This window comes from Dermacentor albipictus, chromosome 5, assembly GCF_038994185.2.
Source record: "Dermacentor albipictus isolate Rhodes 1998 colony chromosome 5, USDA_Dalb.pri_finalv2, whole genome shotgun sequence".
In the NCBI taxonomy this organism is placed as follows: Eukaryota; Metazoa; Arthropoda; class Arachnida; order Ixodida; family Ixodidae; genus Dermacentor; species Dermacentor albipictus.
Genome location: NC_091825.1, coordinates 152,029,317 through 152,048,128, shown reverse-complemented (window position 1 = coordinate 152,048,128; position 18,812 = coordinate 152,029,317). Strand labels below are relative to the sequence as shown.

General features: G+C 51.4%; 1 protein-coding gene across 5 annotated transcripts in view; it reads left to right on the top strand.

Annotated features, from left to right (window-relative positions):
- The window catches only part of Ars2 (arsenic resistance protein 2), a 102,021-nt gene that overhangs the window by 64,932 nt on the left and 18,277 nt on the right, over nt 1-18,812 (top strand). For all 5 annotated transcript variants that reach the window (XM_065433740.2, XM_065433742.2, XM_065433738.1 and 2 more), the window contains 2 exons: nt 11,142-11,366; nt 12,021-12,203. In XM_065433740.2, the coding sequence (XP_065289812.1) occupies nt 11,142-11,366; nt 12,021-12,203 (408 nt within the window). The remainder of the gene's footprint in view (nt 1-11,141; nt 11,367-12,020; nt 12,204-18,812) is intronic.

The window sequence follows — 18,812 nt, the reverse complement described above, 5'->3', positions numbered from 1 at the left end:
TACGTTGTGTACAAGGGTTCTGCACAAGCCGTATTTCAACAATACTAAATTTTTTTGAGATTCATGTGTAACATATCCATTTTGTCCGCTGTACGTGTACTATATATATATATACTCATGGGGCCAGTGGCGTAGCCCCCCCCGAACAAAATTTCTGGCTACGCCACTGCCAAGGTGCAATCAGGAATTCAGCAGGCTCAAATCTGGCTGTGCATTGTTGAATTGTCCATGCAAACCTTTGTTAAAAAAAAAACCAAAATAGTGTATAAAAATGGAAATCAAATCAACCACGAGATTATGGAAGCCTACATGCATGTCAACTCGAGCGCATGCATCAGCCCATAGGATTCAATGCATTTCGCATCACTCGATAACGAAATGTCGCTGTGCTACAATTGTGCATCAAGAAAATTTGCCAGAACGTAACCCTGTATATTATCTACTCGTGCAAGGCTAGCAGGATGCAAAATGTGCGCAAATGCGATTGCTTTGCACTAAAATGGCTTAAAATATATAGGGGTATTACTCAGGCTCGCGCGTGCGCACCTGACCCTTCTCTGGATTGCACAGCGCCGGCGGAGCGGCAGTCGCTCCCTAGCACTTTCGCAGCAGCCCTAGCAGTCAGAGCTGTGACCCCTAACCCGCGGTTCGCAGTGAGTTGCGACCACGGCGGGTTCAGGCCAGTGGGGACAGGGTGAGTCTCGACCTAAGGTGTTTATTCACCTTAGAGTACAAAGATTCCAACAGACAACAACAGCCACAACACATACAAATACAACACAAAACACAACCACAGCGGCGGAGCATTCCGCACGTCTGGGGTGAAACAAACCGCACAATGTGGGAACCACAAAAGAGGCTGATAAGAGTTCAGCTCACCCAAAGTGGAACCGCGCTCGGGCCCTGGGGCGGTGAGTCGCACACAACGGCCGGGCGCAACAGGGGACGGCGTGCGGCGGTCTCAGCGGCTGCATTGAGATGCGGCCGTTCGCAAGCTCTTCTACCGTGAGACAAAGATCCGTCGGGGGAATAGCGCTTCTCCCGAGCGGCGGAGAGGAGTCTCCCCGGTTCCAAGAAAGGGAAAGGAGGGAACGGGGTGCCTTGGCTGCAGCGTCGCGGCCAGGCGCGAAGAGCAGCGGGAGTGGCGAAGGTGCCCTCTCCTCGCTACCCTCCGCGAGCGAGCACGTGATTATCGCGTGATAACCGCGTGGCTGCTCCGGAGATATCGGGATGCGCGTGCGATCCCCCCCTCCTTAAAATAACCCTTTAGCCGCTAAGAGTCCGCCGTCACCTGAGGCTTTCCTGCGAGAGGGACATGCTACTCCGACAGCAACACGGTTTGAGTCCATCCATGCTGGTGAGGGAGCAGCTCTAGCTGCAGACCGTCGTTGTCGCCGTGTAGGTAGTCGCGAGCCAGGCCGGAACGTTGAAGGATGGTACGGAGCAGCTTGACAGCAGCAGGATGCAGTGGGAGGCAAGAAGGGCGCTGGGTCCGGGTCACCTTGCGTCTCGGCGGCGTCACCTGCCCAGTCGGACGTGCCGGGTCCGTGGTGGCGAAAGGGTCCCTGGATTTTTCTTGGCTGCCTCGATTACGCTGACGCGATCCCCGAACCAGCCTCGAGATGGCGCAGGACAGCTCTTTTGATGTTCTCGGAGGTCGATGCCCTCTGGTATGGTCGAACGCTTTTCTTCCGGTTCGTTCCGACACAGCTCGCCCCCTCGCGGGTGTCGGCACGCAAGATCGGCAAAGGCGCGCCGACCCGCCCCGACGATGGCTTGCACCTCGCTGCGCAGCAGGGGTCCACTCTGTCCTTGCGGGCGAAGTCTACACTCGGCCTTGAGGCTGGATGCTTGGTTGCGGGGCTTGCAACTCGGTGGCGGGGTTCTGCGGCGCGGTTCGGCGAATTCTGCGCCGCTGCGACCATTCCGGACCGGAAGTCGCCCGCTGCACCTCTCACCTCGCTGTTAGCCGCTGGAGGATCTTTTCTCGCCGCCTGTTGCCTGCACTGCGCTGCTGACTGCTTACGGCCTGCTCGTCCCCACCGGCAGTGGAGATGGTCTTTCCTTTTTGCTTGATGGTTGTTGCACGGCTCCCGACGGGCGGTCTGCTGCTGCGACAATTCTGTTAGTCCCTCTCGCTTCTTCCAAAGAGAAAGCGCGTGCTCGCTCTGGAAGCCTGCATGCTAGACATCGGAGGAGCATTCCATCCGATATCGCGCACAATAAAATAGCCTCTGCGAACCGGACAGAGTTGGTTCTGCCGAGATCGCAAGTTATAATACCGCACCGGGCTCGAACGTCGAGCCGTGCCACCCGATGCCGCTGCCTGCGGGCGCGGGAGAGCATTCTCCTCGGGCCACTCGTTCCCTCTGTCATAGTAGGGTTTGAGATCGCAGACATGCACCGGTCGGCTGATCGGTCTTAGCTTCAAGTCCGCCAGCCTGTACACGAGCGAAGAGACAGTCTCTCGCACCCGGTACGGTCCTGTCCATTTCGGCGCCAGAGAAGCTGAGAATTTCTTACTGGCGTCGCTCAGGACGTGATTTCGTCTCAACACCAGGTCGCCCACTTTGTAGTGAACTTCCCGATGAGAGCGGTCGTACTGCGCTTTCTGCTCGGCACGTGCAGTGCTCAGGTTCCGTCGCGCTTTTCGTAAAGCCTCCGTTACCTTCGCGCGCAGCCCAGTCGCATAATCGGCGCGTGCCGACGAAACAACCAGTTCCGTGCTGCTTCGTTCCTGTAGAGTAAGTTCTACCGGATTCAACAGCTCCCTCCCAAGGTTGAGGGTGGCGGGTGTATACCCAGTCGATCGATTCACTGTCGACCTGATAGCAAATCCAATTTCAGGAAGACAAGCGTCCCACTCATTGTGCATCCCCGCAAATGCAACTAGCATGTGCTTGATGTTGCGGTTCACACGCTCAGTGGGATTCGCCTGGGTATGGTACGTGGTTGTTCTCCTGTGCTTAATGCCGAGAGCTGCACAAGAGTCCACGAAGAGTTTGGCAGTGAAGTAGGACGCATTGTCCGTTATCAGCTGCTCAGGATAGCCGAATCGTGTAAACACCTCGATCAGCTTTCCCATGATTACGCGTGCCGTCAGCTTCCGTAGGGGGAACAGTTCCACCCACTTGCTGAAATGGTCTGTGACTACGAGAAGGAATCGGTTCCCGCTCGGTGTCCTGGGGTAAGGCCCCATGACGTCACATGCCGCAATTTGCCACGGTGTTCGGCTATTGATCGGCTGCATGAGCCCGGGTGGGCGTACACCACGCGGCTTCACGCGTTGGCACACGTTACAAGAGCGGGCGTAGCGCATCACATCCCGCTTCATTCCAGGCCAGGTAGCAAAGCGGCACAACTTTAGATAAGTCTTAGGGCCACTCGCATGCCCGGCCAGGCACATATCGTGAAAGTAGCGTAAAAGTGCTCCTCTCAGCGTGCGTGGAATCACCGCTTTGAAGGACCCGTGTGTATCCTTCTCCGCGGGAATGTATCTCAGCAGGACGCCGTCAGAGTCTAGCAGGTAGGAATCCAACGCGCTTACAGCATTACCAGCTGTTTCGGAGCGCCGCGCACCCACAGCAATACCAGCTGCGTCCATGTGCGCCGCCGGGCTCCCGGAGCCCCTCAAACACTTTCTTACAAAATGGATCCTCCCGCTGTGCCTCTAACAGCTCCTTTCTGCCGAACACGCTCCCCACTGAACTGACGCAGTCGAAGTGGTTCACGCTTTCGTCCTGAGAAGGGGGTTCATCCGCCCTTCCTTCAGGACCAGCGCCGTCGAGCATTGTAGCAGTTACTCTGCTCTTCGGCTGAGTCACTGAGGGGTCACGATGGGTATTAATATTACCCCTCCTGACAACCTCAATCGTCGCAGCGGTTAGTCCGCTCTCAAGCTCAGTTTCGGGCGAGGTGAGTTGAGTAGTAATATCACTCTTCTCACAGTCAACGGGCGCGCGCAAAAGTGCGTCAGCCACAACGTTGTTCTTTCCTCTCCTGTAGCGCACGGTAAAATCGTATCGCTGCAGGAGAAGTGCCCATCGCGCGAGCCGGCCGCTCGGCTCTCCTAAGCGCCTAAGCCAAGTTAATGCCATATGATCGGTCTCAATTATGAATGGGACTCCATCAATATAGTAGTCAAACTTTTTGAGAGCGAAAATGATCGCCAGACATTCTTTTTCTGTCACGGAGTAATTTTTCTCTGCGGGAGTCAAAGAGCGGCTGGCAAAAGCTACCGGGCGCAAACTACCTTCGTGCTGTTGGAGCAAAACCGCTCCTAGGCCAAGGTCGCTGGCGTCCGTATGAATGACAAATTCTTTGTTCAAATCAGGTAGCCTTAACTCGGTGGTTTCCACGAGCGCGTTTACGAGGTTGCGCAGTGCCTCCTCTTGCTCGGGACCCCACCTCCACTGCTCACCTTTCCTCAACAGCATTGTCAAGGGGGCTTGCAGCGCAGCGCAGTTTGGGATGAACTGTCGATAGAAATTCGCCAGCCCCAAAAAGCGTCTCAGTCCGCCTATGTCTTCCGGTGACGGGTAGTTCAATAATGCCTGAACCTTGTCATCACACGGTAGAAGGCGTCCGTTATCCAGTTTAAACCCCAGTAGCGTTACTCGGGTTGCTGCGATCTGGGTCTTGGTCGGGTTTAGCGTTATCCCCGCAGACCTCAGACGCTCCAACACGTCCCTGAGATGGCGTAAGTGCCCATCAAAGGTACGCGAGTATACCACAACATCGTCCAGGTAAGCAAGAGCGTGGTGCCACCTTGCGTCACCCAAGACACGGTCCATCAGGCGCTGGTAAGTCGCAGGCGCACCGACAAGTCCGAATGGCATACGGGTAAACTGGAAAAGTCCCCTGTGACACGTGAAGGCAGTCTTCTCTCGGTCACAGGGATCTACCTCCACCTGAAAGTATCCTCTGCTTGCATCGAGCGTAGTGAAGTACTTCGCTCCGCCAACGTTGGATACGATCGAGGGAATGCTAGGAAGCGGATATGCGTCCTTGCGTGTCACCTCGTTCAGGCGGCGATAGTCAACACAAAGGCGGGGCGTCCCATCCTTTTTAGGAACCAACACCACAGGAAAACCCCATGGGCTGTCCGATCTTTCAACAACGCCTGTATCGAGCAGTTCGTCCAGAGCGCTGTCTAGTGCTTTCCTCTTAGCCAAACTCACCGGCCGAGGATTACACTTCCACGGAGAGGCGTCGCCTGTCTCAATTTTGTGCCTGTATAGCCCAGTGCAACCAGGCCGCTCTGTGAATACGGCATCATATTCAGTCAGAAGCGCTGAGAGGCGAGCCTTTTCTTCCCCCGACAAACTGCTTGAGTCGTCCAGCAGCGGGTGGTATCGTTCGCCCCTCACTGCGGCACAGTCTGCCACCGCAGCGGGGGTTATGGGCTTTGCGGGAGGGGAGCAGTTCCCCTCCGCGCCTCTTTTCTCAGCGCGGTTGGCCGGACGGCATTTCGACCCGGCCGCAACCGTTCTGAGGGACCTTTTCGGGCAATCGTTTGGTCGGTCTGCGCGCGAAGCATCATCGAACGAAGTTGTCTCTGACGCTTTTTGAAATGAAACGAAAGGTTTCAGGGTGCCACATGCTCGCTCCCTATATCCTCCGTTGCAGACGTCAATAACAATGCCCGTCTTGGCGAGGAAATCTCTACCAAGAATTATAGGAACCGACAGGCCGGGAAGGTGAGCTAGGCGCTGTCGCCTCACCCGCTTCTCCCACCGCACCACAAGCCTAGCAGCACAGCTCGCGTGTGCCGTGCCGCTGGCCAGTCGGAAGGTCACATTACTCTCTCTCAGTCGGATAGCGTTCCGACGGAGATGTTCACACACCTCGTCGCCAAATAGTGAAGCGCTTGCTCCTGTGTCTAACAGCGCAAAAAACCTGCGCCGGGCGACTGTAACCTCTATGAGCGGGACTGGCGTGTCGCTGGGCAATCCAAAACGACAAGCCAGCGGGGCAAGGAGTTCGTGTGTCTCACTTCGCACCGCTGTAACCGCCGCCGGCCATGCAGCATTGCTCACCGGCGGCCCCGCTCGTTTCCCGAAAGCGCGTGCTCTCGGTTCGCAGGCTGTCTGCAATCCCGGGCGTAGTGCCCCGGCTGGTTGCACCGATAACAGAGGAGAGCCGGCCTTTGACGGGCTTGGCGTCCAGTGCCTCGCGCCGTTTGACCGTTATTCCTCTGTATCGACTGCTCCCTTGCAGGCACGCTCTGCTCTCGCATCATCGAGCCGGCATATCGACCACGATTCTGCATACCTCGGCCATCGGCAGCGCATGCTGCACGCATGGCATAAGTGTACGGATCGAGAGCCCGGTCAGATAAGCCCCAACCGTTTCTCAGTTGTCCGTCACTGAAAGCAACCACACCATCTCCACCGGAACGAGTGCGAAAAGTGTCCCCGTTCCACGCGCATCGCGGCTCAAGTGCCCTCGACGCTGGGGGTGGAGGTCGGTATGAGCGCAAGGCGAGTATGTCCGCCTGTATGCGCTTTGCCTCCGAGGCCAGTTCATCCAAATCCCTGAACTTGCTGCCTCTTAGGTACGCTGCGAAGGTGGGATGAGCTTGTCGTGTGACTCTCTCCACCTTATCGCAGTTCGGAGCGGTAGGGTCAGCGGTACGATAAAGTTCGTCCATCGCCCTGACGTACTCGAGCAAGGATTCGTCCGGATGCTGAGTACGTAGCTCCAACTCGCGCCGCAGACGACGCTCGTAATCTGCGGGCAGGAATTCCTCGCGTAATCCCGCTCGGAACTCAGCCAGCGTGCTAGACCGGTAGCCAGTAAGCCGGAACCAGCGGGCAGCGTGATCAGTCAACGACACTGGTACGACGCGTTCCAGCATCTCGTCATCGGGCAGCCCCGTTGCGCGCTGGTAAGTCAGCACGCGATCGAGGTATTCGTTGACGCTAACTGAATCATGATACCCGCTGTAGGTGGGTAAGTCCACCCTCACTCTCGGTCTAGCAGCGGCGGCAGATGTCAGCAGAGTGTCCTGCACGGCACCTGTCAACCTCTCAATCAAGCGCATCGCATCCTGCAACAGCGCCTGTTGAGGCTCGCTCTGGCCAGTAATGCCTGGCACAGGAGCAGAACGCGTCGAGCAAGTATGCCGCAGTGGCTCCATGCTCTCCGCAAACACTGGCGAAGGGGTCGGCGTAATGTGCCTCACGCCTTCAAGGGTACATCCTGCCGGAGAGAGCGCCTCGTGTGTAGTGCTACCCTCTTCGAAGCTTATCAAATTCCCAGGGCTAATGTTCGCCGCAGGGCATGACTGAGCGGTAGCAGTTACCGCCGCTTCGAATTGTTGCCTGTTGGTAGCAACCTGCGACAGCGTATACAACGGCTGTAAATCAGCCCCGTATGCTGCCATGGTTCGTTCGTGTCGTGGCAATCACTTACACAAACAGACTCAACCTGTCACACCTCTGGCCCCACGTTGGGCGCCAAATATAGGGGTATTACTCAGGCTCGCGCGTGCGCACCTGACCCTTCTCTGGATCGCACAGCGCCGGCGGAGCGGCAGTCGCTCCCTAGCACTTTCGCAGCAGCCCTAGCAGTCAGAGCTGTGACCCCTAACCCGCGGTTCGCAGTGAGTTGCGACCACGGCGGGTTCAGGCCAGTGGGGACAGGGTGAGTCTCGACCTAAGGTGTTTATTCACCTTAGAGTACAAAGATTCCAACAGACAACAACAGCCACAACACATACAAATACAACACAAAACACAACCACAGCGGCGGAGCATTCCGCACGTCTGGGGTGAAACAAACCGCACAATGTGGGAACCACAAAAGAGGCTGATAAGAGTTCAGCTCACCCAAAGTGGAACCGCGCTCGGGCCCTGGGGCGGTGAGTCGCACACAACGGCCGGGCGCAACAGGGGACGGCGTGCGGCGGTCTCAGCGGCTGCATTGAGATGCGGCCGTTCGCAAGCTCTTCTACCGTGAGACAAAGATCCGTCGGGGGAATAGCGCTTCTCCCGAGCGGCGGAGAGGAGTCTCCCCGGTTCCAAGAAAGGGAAAGGAGGGAACGGGGTGCCTTGGCTGCAGCGTCGCGGCCAGGCGCGAAGAGCAGCGGGAGTGGCGAAGGTGCCCTCTCCTCGCTACCCTCCGCGAGCGAGCACGTGATTATCGCGTGATAACCGCGTGGCCGCTCCGGAGATATCGGGATGCGCGTGCGATCCCCACAAATACCAACGTATAACACTTGCATAGGGGCCACCATTTTTGTTTACAAAACCACCCAGTGCGTAAAGCGATCGCGTGTGCTGGAAACACGTCATGGCCGCCATCTTGTTTGTTGATTGCCTGTTTGAAGCGGCACGCGTGTTGCTACTGACATGTGACGACGGTTCTTGCACATGTAGGGCAGTGCAAAAATGCAGCTAGAACAAGGAAATTCATGTCTCACAGATGTGGAATTGTTTATGGCGCTTAGGATAGTGGTCACAGCATGGAGTGCCACGCATCGGGCTGTGATTGGGCAATCGTCCGGGAATATGCATTCCTTGCTCAAAGAACGCTGTTTTTGATGCCACCCAACAGGCATTGCATGCGGATTCCGCACCGTACGTAGATTTGTGCGAAGGGGCCGTAATCTCATTCGATTGCCTTCGGGTACACGTGATACAATCACTTCCGTGCCCAGTACCGAATGCGTCAGCATGCATGTACAGGCGACAGCGTGCGCTGGAGAAATGCTGCTATGTGTGTGGAGCACTATCGCTCTGCATCTGGTGCCGAGTTACACAATAACTCGTAAAAGTGATGGTATCTTCGAAAGCAATTGACTGAGACTACTGCTCCACGGCAGTGCTGCCACTGCTGATCAACGCATGCGACGCACTTCGTACTGTCGGCAGTGCAGTTCTATATCCTTGAGCAAAACTTGCCAAAGTAGGTTTACAGAATTTTGACTGTAAAAAGTGCTGTCTCATCTATCTGTCCTGTCTCATTTTGCAACAACGAAATTCTTGCAAAAGCAAATTTGTTTGCGTTCCTAGCCGATTTCATTATTGCGAGGTTCAGTTGTATGTACAAAAATAATCTGTTTTAATTTTTAGTTCATGTACGTTGTACAAGTACAATCAATTGCTTAATTAATCAATTGTAAGGTCCTGATTGAGTAACATTTTTAATTACCGATCCCTAGCCAGTAATGTTCTACCTTTCCCACATAACCTGCCGTAGAGCAGCAGTGGCTGTGTTTTACTGCTTAGCACAATGTGCGAGTCTTGAAGCCTGACCGTGGGAAGCATACCTTCATAGGGAAAGCATGCAAAAATGGTTGCAACTCGAACAACTCACAGTAATTGTAGTTATGGAAATCGCTGTGAGCCATCTATCAGATCATCAGCTGATAGGATGTTGCCAGTCATTTTAGTTGTGGTGCAACAATGGTATGTGACGACCTCATCACATCCGAGTTGGCGAGTTGAGTCTGAGTTCATGGCAGCATATGTTGCAATGTCCAAGGTTTATCTACCGTACAGCTTGCCAACCTTAGGGCAGAATGGCACTGCTTTTTGACGAGACCGGATACAGTAAACAGCACACCCATAAACATTGCAGAAGAATGCAGTTTGGAAAAATTTTAGCTGGCACATCAGTAGATTTTGCTGTGAATTTTGAGTCCTTGTTTCTAGAAACTCAGGCTAGGTGCAGTTTTTAGCAAATGGTTAATTTTTATGCTCTACCTGACTTCACTTTTGCAATAACAGCATGCCCACTAAAGTTACAAATTGAAAGTTGATTACAGTCGCCGACCGTTTATTCGGACCTCACGGGGACTGCGAAAATGTCCGAATAAACAGGTGTCCGAAAAAGCATATTAAGAGAAAAAAAATTAAATCCTTTATTTCCACGCACTTATTCGGGCTCGGCAGTAGGCTTGGAAGAAATCGTGAATGCGCCGTTGCACGCTGTTCCGTTTACGCGCAATCAGATAAGCCTGAATCTCGGAGAGGGTCGTACGGTCACTATTAGCGGCTGAAAGCACAGTCACTGCTTGTACACGCTCCGCATGCGACGGCAGCGTAGCACATGGTGCGTCATCTTCCGACTGGGAGTCATCGTCTGGCGGTGCAGCAGAAACCTGACGAATGATCTCGCCGTCGTCGAGTTCTGCGCATGTCAGTACAGCAGTGTCAGCACCTGTAAAACTGTCAAATGAGACGGTGTCCGGAATCGCAATGCAACCACTGCGCAGGTCTCGGCAGAACATTTTCCGCGTCAGTAGGGAGCACATCGGACGGCGACAAGTCTTAGGCCTCCTGGCACCCGCTCACCGGCATTCCCCAACGGTCTGCGCGGGCACTGTCGGCGCCATTAGACCCTTGACGCGATGTTTACGTATGCCGCGTTGGATCACCGAAACCTCGACACAGCACACAAAGCAAACACCACCGTGCCGACACCAGTTGCACGAACGAAAAACGCGGCCTGCTCACAGTGTCTTGCGCAAAGAAACAAATCAGCTGCTGGATTGTCTTGACATGGCTTACTAAGCTGAAACCGGAACTGCTGCATAGCCACTCTATCTAACCAGGCAGAAACGATGATGATGAGCGGGGATTTCCAGTAGTGCCACTTCGTGGGGCAGCAAGGAAGCTTTGTTCAAAACAAAAATGGCGTTCAGCAAGTCGAACCATGCACCGGTCAGAGTCAGTGCATGGTGCTCTTGACCGAGTTGGCTCAAGGAGTGCCCAAAAAATCAGACAAGAGGTTGCAAGGTGTCCGAACTTTCGGCAGTTGTTATACATTATGGTCTATGGGGAGAATGGTGGTGCCGCAAGGCTGACCGAATAATTGGGCATGTCCGAATTTTTGGAGTCCGGAAAATCGCTCGGCGACTGTAGTGAAAATTTGTAAGTAATTGGTGTTGTCACAAAGCTTGTGATATCCATTACAGCTGTGAATCTTGGTAAGCAAAAAATAAAATTTTGTCTTATACTGTTTTTAATCACGAGAGGAAGTTGCATAAATACAGAGTATAAAAATTTTGCTTGAGTGGACTACAGTTTGATGCCCTGTGTGTCATTCTTTTCAAAACTTGTCATCAGCTTTGAACTGCTGTTTTCATTCTTTTGCTACTTTTGAGATAAAGGCGGTGTTTTGGCTTACTGCAGTTACGTGACTGTGAATTGGGTGCCATTGTGAACCGGGACCTGAGTCGACGGATCCGGTCAGTAAATGGCATAGCTTCTCACAAGCAAGTGATCCGCTCTGACATCAAGCTAGCCGCCCGTATCGTACACAACCTAGACAACCAGCGAAGCCTCTGGATCCAGACTGAAGCTGGCACTGAGCCAGCTGGTAATGCTGCTGCTACGGACCAGCTGCCTCCTATTGAGGTTTGTCATCTTCATTGGCACCACTTTGTGTGCCCTGACTGCAGCAAATCTCTGATATTGCACCTTGTGCAAACCGTTCCTTGTTAATGTGATTTAGTTTCAAGAGGTGGTGGAACCATTTGGCCTGTTTCTGTTGTGATCATACCTATTGGTTCAATGGGATGTCAGTGACAGTGTTGCCTTGTACATATTGTGATATTTCAGATTGAGCAACATGATCTCAACATAGTGCACTTCTGTGACCAATTCATTGCCATAGCCTAATGTTGCTTTATGTTTCTATAGGAGCTATGGGCACAATGAGGAAGATCTCATGCGTTTGCATCCAAACAGCAGCCATCCTCCTAATAAGTTTTAACTGGTTACAGAGGGGTTTTGGAAAAGGACGACATCCTGTAATTTGAGTAAAAGCAATTTTTGAACTGTCCAGAGACAATATCAAATATCTTGGCTGATCTGTGTAAACTTTGCTTGCTTTTGCCAAATCCCGGGTCTCTGGTGTACCGTAATGAATCTTTCTCCAAGTTGAATTTCCTTTCTGTTTTGTGCCTTCTCACAGCTGGTAAAGTAAGGCTGGCATTACTGTCCTTGTTGCACAATATTTTTTGGTGCCCGTGGTTGGTCTCCATTCATGCATGCGTTTACACATTGCAGGGCTTCGGCGTGTCCTCGAAAAATCCTCTGTTGAAGAACATCACCGACTACCTGATCGAGGAGGCATCAGCAGAGGAGGAGGAACTTCTGGGGGGCTCTGCAGACAGGGAAGAAAATGCAGATGCTGAGGACCCCTCGGCACCTGGTGGTACCAACAGCGAGAAGGATGAGATGCTAATAAAGGTAAGATGTGGCATCAAAAGCTGCATGTTACATGTGAATGCAATAACTGTTCTTTCATATTGTTGTCAGTAGCTTGGTTTATGAACACTTGATAGGAACACCTACATCGCTGCCAGTGTTCTAAGCCCCTCTGGTCACAACTATGGCTCTCCTGCACTGCAGAAACATACCAAGGAATGCATGCGTGATGGTGTAGTGAGCCTGACGTAGTTGTAGAGGTGCCGTTGCAGCTTTGGGGCCACCGGAAGGGAAACGAACTGCTCTTGCAAGCAAACCCACTCAGCCATTTCCCATTCCTTGCGGCATTTGAACAAAGACGCATTACCAAATGTGTCTTCATTTTGTGTCCTTGCATGAAAACAGAAGCGGACTCTGCACCTATGCAATTAAACACAACACCTCGAATGATTGCAAACGCTTCAATGTCGAGAAGCCTTCTGACTCCACAGCTGTTGCCAGTAAAATTAGTTCACATGACATGCGAAGAATCACAGTCGTTTTAATTCTTTTTGCAGTTCTGTGCTTCATGTGATAAGTTATGCTTATTTCTTAGCAGTATAGTGCTGCCAACCTATGGCCAAATTTACTAGTATGCTGTCACAAAGTTGAACAATCTCATATTTACAAACTGGATACCAAAATTTTACTTTAACATAAGGTTTGTGACAGGATTGCTCAACTGTTAAGGTGGGGGTACTACGGCAGCCATCTTGTGAGTAGTTCATATTCCCACACCAGGCGACGCCACTGAGTCATGACTGAAGGGATGCTCTTTGCCGATGCAGCACAGCGTTCGCTCGGAGCAGGACATGCCTGCGCCTGCATGTATAGGAAGTTGCTCGAACGTTGTCGATGCTTCCATCCGTTGTTTGTTGTCACCGACGCTTATGAAATCTGATTGTATGAGCGACGCGAATTCTCTAGTACTTACTGGAAGACACGCGGGAAGCAGGGATTACTGTGGACCCTTCGATTACTAATGTATAAAAGCCGACGCGTTTCGCCGCTGATCAGATTTCGACAATCGCCGACTGTGTTTGCCGCTATCGTTGTGCTTAGAGTACAACTTGCTTTGGTGGGCACAGGATCGCCCAATAAAGTCCGTTTCGTCAGTCACAGTTTTGCGACTGTTTTCTTCACCGTCACTACTACGCGGAATACAACTGAACAATAATACGACAAAATCCTTCACACCATGAAGCTCACTGCAGGTTGCCTTTGCAGCGCCACTTGATTAGTGTCTATTCAGGAATCTCAGTAGCGCGAAGGAACACGACACAAAAGAAAAGCAGGATAGTCTGTCGACCTCAGTGTCTACGCGACAATGAGACATTTCCGGAAAGACGAATGCGTCCGTGTCAGGTTCTTTTTCTCCTTTCCCTGTATTTGCGACCGTCTGCTGGCCGTCCCGACGCACTTACCACGTGTAGATGACAAGGCGTGGATTTTATTCGTGGTTGTGAGAAGAAAAGGTAGAGGGAAGTTTTGCTGGCCTGACAATCCGGATGGCTGACAGCTGAACGTCGGCCAGCAGGAGCATAGGGTAAATAGTAGAGAGGAGGGAAAGTGATAACTCAGCGCACTCTCGCATTGCGTGGCCAGCGCTGTTTTGTTCCGCGCGACATGCAGGCCGTGGACAAAAGCGTGCACGTGGGCTTTCGTCTGCCGAGAGGATGCTGTTCTCGTACACGTCGAAAATTTGAAGGTATCTCGTCAAAAAGGCGCATTCTTGTAGAGCAAATTTCGCTATTACTGCGTTCTTCTATTTTTTTTTTTATTTGAAGCCTTTGCTAAAACAGGCATTTGTCTTCTTTATTGATATGTGATGTATGTAGTGTTTTCACTCTATTACATTCCTAGCTTACTTCAAGGTCATAAAAACTCGCTACAGTAGATTGAGGTACGGAAAAGCGAAGATAACGGAAGCACGTAACGATGTTATTTATCACACTTTCTCGACACGTATGGTATTGTGCAAAACAACACATGAACGAGACACTCTAGCTAATAAGGCTGTATATCGGATCCAGTCATTATTTACATGTTTCGGGAGGGGGGTATGAGCTAGCGAGAAGAAGCACAAATAGACGGGGCATTCGCAATAAAGCGGGACACGAGGCTCCCTTTTCATATTTCTCGTCCGTTGATTTCGGGACCGTCGTCTGCATATTGTGTGTACTAAACTGATGTTTTATTATGTATTCATCATTATGAACATATGAGCTCCTCCTTTTTGAGCGCTTCGTCACATGTTCTCTCCTTGACGTTACTTATGACAATGCAATATGCAAAACTTTTTGCAATAAATTCGAGCTCGACTTTTAGTGAAGTGTTAGAATAGTATATTGAATGCACATCAAGTTTGAATAGCCTGCCAAAAGATGTCGTAATCGATAAATACGATCTCCGCGGCGTTCGTTTTTCGGAATGGTCGACTGCTGGTGAGTTTCCTTTAGAAGGTAGGTCGTTTTAGGGCTGCCAACTCCCATATATTTGCAAATCGTCTGTTAGGTTCGTTTGTAGTCACAAATCAAATCGTAAGGCTTGTGCGATCCTCGCTTCAGCAGTGCATACTCAGGTCGATTTTATACCGAAACACTACCAGGGTGCACATGCGCAAATGACAAAAAAAGAACGTGTCGATTAGAAACGTGCGTCAAAATAGGCAGGGCCCCATTATCTAAAACGCGATACCTATAAGACAGAGTGGAACCTTTGACAGCATTTTTAAAATTTTCTTTCTCTCTCTTCGCGAACTAGACCTTGAGGTCAGCTATTACAGTTTTTGTATCCAAACGAAGGACAAAGGAAAGAGCGTACATACAACAAAAAACCCACGGTACACAGCACACTTTCATCACGTACAGTAATATAATATAAGGCTAGGTCGCTTAGCGGTGTTCTTGCCCAATTTCAGATAAGCAGGCATGAAACAAGCCATCGGCGCCACAGTCTTGTTGTGAAATATGCGCGAATCATGTTCTACTAACATGTGCTTCCTTTGTCATGTCAACCAGGGTTCACGATGCTTCAAACAAGGGTAATTTTGCAGATCGCCGCCATCAAAATGCGGCCGGTACGGCCTGGTGTAGAACCAGTGACCTTGACTTCAGCAGCTGACACGTGCGTCACACGGGTCGATAATATTTTTCTAAAAAAATATGGTGAAGAAATTCTGTTGGGCACATGTTCAAGTATCATCGCACTGAGCGCGTATCTGGCTTGGATACGCCAGTTTGTGCTGCTGAAAAATGGCAGCCGTATCATTGCTAATTTCTGAAACCTCTCATGAAAAGCATTCCCGCGCTGGGCATAATTCATCCGTGTCTAGAACCATTTTGTCAAGGCTGTCGGCCCTTTCACCATAATCGCGCGAGCCGTGACCGAGGGGTGTCGCGGAGTGAATGGCCGATCACAAAATCCCGTCCACCGGCTCGAAAGGGGGCAGCTCATCGGTGCCCATTGAAGAGGCCTTGGCCGCTCAGCAGGCGCAGCTCCGGCTCGAAGTCCCAGGCTCGCCGGGAGGACCGAAAGGTCGATCACAACAATGCGTTATCCTTTATTCTGTGCTAGTCTTATCCACCGCTCACGTTCGGCTGATCCCGTTGATAACGTGAGCGGACCGCATACTCGGGTCGATTTTATACTGAAACACTGCCAGGGCGCACGTGTGCCAATGACAAAAAAAGAGCCTATCCATTAGAAACGTGCGTCAAAATAGGGAGGACCCATTATCTAAAACACGACACGTAGGAAAGACAGAGTGGAACCTTTGACAGCATTTTTTTTCTTTTCTATTCTTCAAAAGACTAGTCACTACACAGAGCGTTACAAGTCGTCTGTTCACGGACACTGATGAAAGCAATAAAAAACAGCGCTAAACAACAGGACGATCGAGTGAAGGGACACAGACAACAGCGCTGACTAACAACCAAAGTGCCTTTATTCTTTCAGTCAGCATATATATACTCCGCCGCTGTCTCAAACCACAGAATCAACAGAATTGGGCATGCGCAGGGAGGATTGCAATGCGATAGGAAGGCAATCTCCTTCGGAAGGAGAGAAATAGAGGGAAGGCTTACACGTGCTTCGCCGCTAACATGAATGTGGAAAGCTTCAGAAATAAGGCGTGCGCGTTCATCGAGGTAGTTTGATAGGTAGGTCACATCTTTGAAAAACGGCTTGCAGCCGCATTCATTACAATGTAATGATAACTGACTATCTTTAGCTCGTTTTTGAACTTTCAGTGCTCGCGCATGCGGTCATTGATGCACCGCCCCGTTTGGCTGATATAAAAACGCTTGCATGAAAGGGGAATCTTATACACGTAATCTTATCTCGTAATCATGCTGGACAAAATAAAAATGCCCACCAGGGCCGGTATTTTGTAGCAGTGCGTTATGCTAATCTATGCTAGTCCACTGCTAACAGCCGGCTGATCCCGTTGATAACGTGAGCGGGAGGTTACTCTAAGGACTGCCAGATATGGGACCTTTTTCTGGCATCCTTCGAGTTCACCAGATGACATCGAACTACGTTCACAAGGCGCAGCACGTCCAAACAAGTTGGCGTCCCCCACCGCGTGCGCCGCACGTAGAGCTATTGTCCTGCTGCTTGACTCCTCCCAAAAGTGTAGCTGAAGCCTGGCACGATTCCAGGTAACCTGTGTCCCGAGCAAAGCTAATTTGCAGCTCTGAAAGTTCGCTCTAAAACAACCTGTCTTCCCAAGCTGAGCACTTGCAACCCAAAGGGGACGACGGCTGTAAATCACCGTGAAGCCCTCGGAATCCCCAACCGCCTATTGTGAGGGTGCTTGCAAGCCGCAAGACAACGCCCGTGGTAAGTCACCGTGAAGTCCTCGGAACCCCCATTTGCCTATTGTGAGTGCGCTTGCAAGCCGCGAGGCAACGCCAGTGGCAAGTCACCCTTTCTGCGGAAGAGCCCTTGGAGCAACCCCCCCCCCCCCCCCGTTGTACATGACTGAACTCGCACGGGCGCCTGCCATTGCAGGAAAATGACGACACCTGAGCGGGCTCGACGATTCGCCGAAAAGGACGTGACCTCGAGGCACCGAAGGGGAGACAGGGCACCGGGAGAGGCATTCCTTCATTCAACTCTTTCGGGCTTCTTGCCATGGGCCTCAGCGTCCGATCTACTGTCGGCTTACTTCATGTGTTTACTGTAAATAATGTAAATAAATCTCCAGTTTTCATCTCAAAGTCCTCCTCAACGTCGGGCAACTCCCGCATTCAACGGCAAGATCCAATAACTGGGGGAGAGCGGTGTAAGATTGTCCTCCAGATCCAACACCGCTGACCAAGCACGAAAAGCATGAAAATGCATTATCATCGGAACGGCTTCGCTACAAAATACTGGCCCAGACTAAAGGGCGACAACACGTGGTGTGGATGAGGTGTAATTCGTTCTCTACAGTCTCGTCTTACTGCGCGTTGAGTACTACAACATGCGTGCTTTTCGGTAGTTCATACAATCAGATTACATAAGCGCCGGTGACAACAGACAACGGATAAAGCATCGATAACGTTCGAGAAACTTCCGATACATGCAGGCGCGTCCTGCGTTCAGTGAAAAGCGGTCACAGGTGTACACATGTCAATACAACTCCATTCCAATGCGTTGTGTCAGCCAAAGAAAAAAGAGACGGGAAAGATTCCTTTATTGTGTTACCGTAATCGCACCACCTACAAAGTCTGCAACTGAACAAAAGTTTCACGGAGGAATTTTAGCGCACCATAGGCGAGGCCTCCTCCCTTCTTCGGCCACGCAAGCGGCTCTTACGCTTGGCTGGCACGTGCTTTCACCATGGTTGCTATGCACATACTAGCCCAACAAAAGCAGGAAACAACAGCATGTCTTGGGGCCTTGGCCATGCCTCTGGGAGTGGTTCTTCTATTCAGGACGATTGACAGGCATTGTGGGGGAGCCCACTGCCGCAATCTTATAACGGTTCCCAATGCGAACCGGTTCGCCTTACCACTTACGTCACTAAATAGGCCACTCTCAAGCCTGAGGTGGAAGACAGGCAGTACACGACCAATAAACCAGAGGGTGCCGCCTCTGAAGTGTACGTCATCATATGACGAGGTAAGAATTGCGTAATGTTTCTTCTTGCTCAATAAATATGAACTATTATTAAAATATTGTCCTGAAAGTTTTCAATTGTCGTCGCATGTTGACATATTTTTTATTGAGCATTAGGCAATATAAAATTGCCGTTTCTTAAACTGTTCGTCGCCAAGTAATAATCCACGCGTTAAAAATTGTTTACAGTCGAATCAAAGGATCATCACCAACAGTTGAAGCCCCATCACCAACAGTTGTGCGAAAATTTTGAAAGTTGCTTCTTTATTGTATGATATCGTCGCACAGGGACATTTTCTTCGGGTCGTACGTCTCGCACCGGCAAAGGGTGATGGCTGCTCGTCTCCTTCAGTTCTTCGCACAGCCATCGGATGGTTCCCTTTGACAGACGATAATGACGACGAAACTGCTCATCGGTCATCTCTGATAACGCGTCTAGCACCTCCAGTCGTTGGCGGGTCGGGGAGAGGAACCCGAGGCAAAGAATGAGTAGCGCCACCAAGTTTT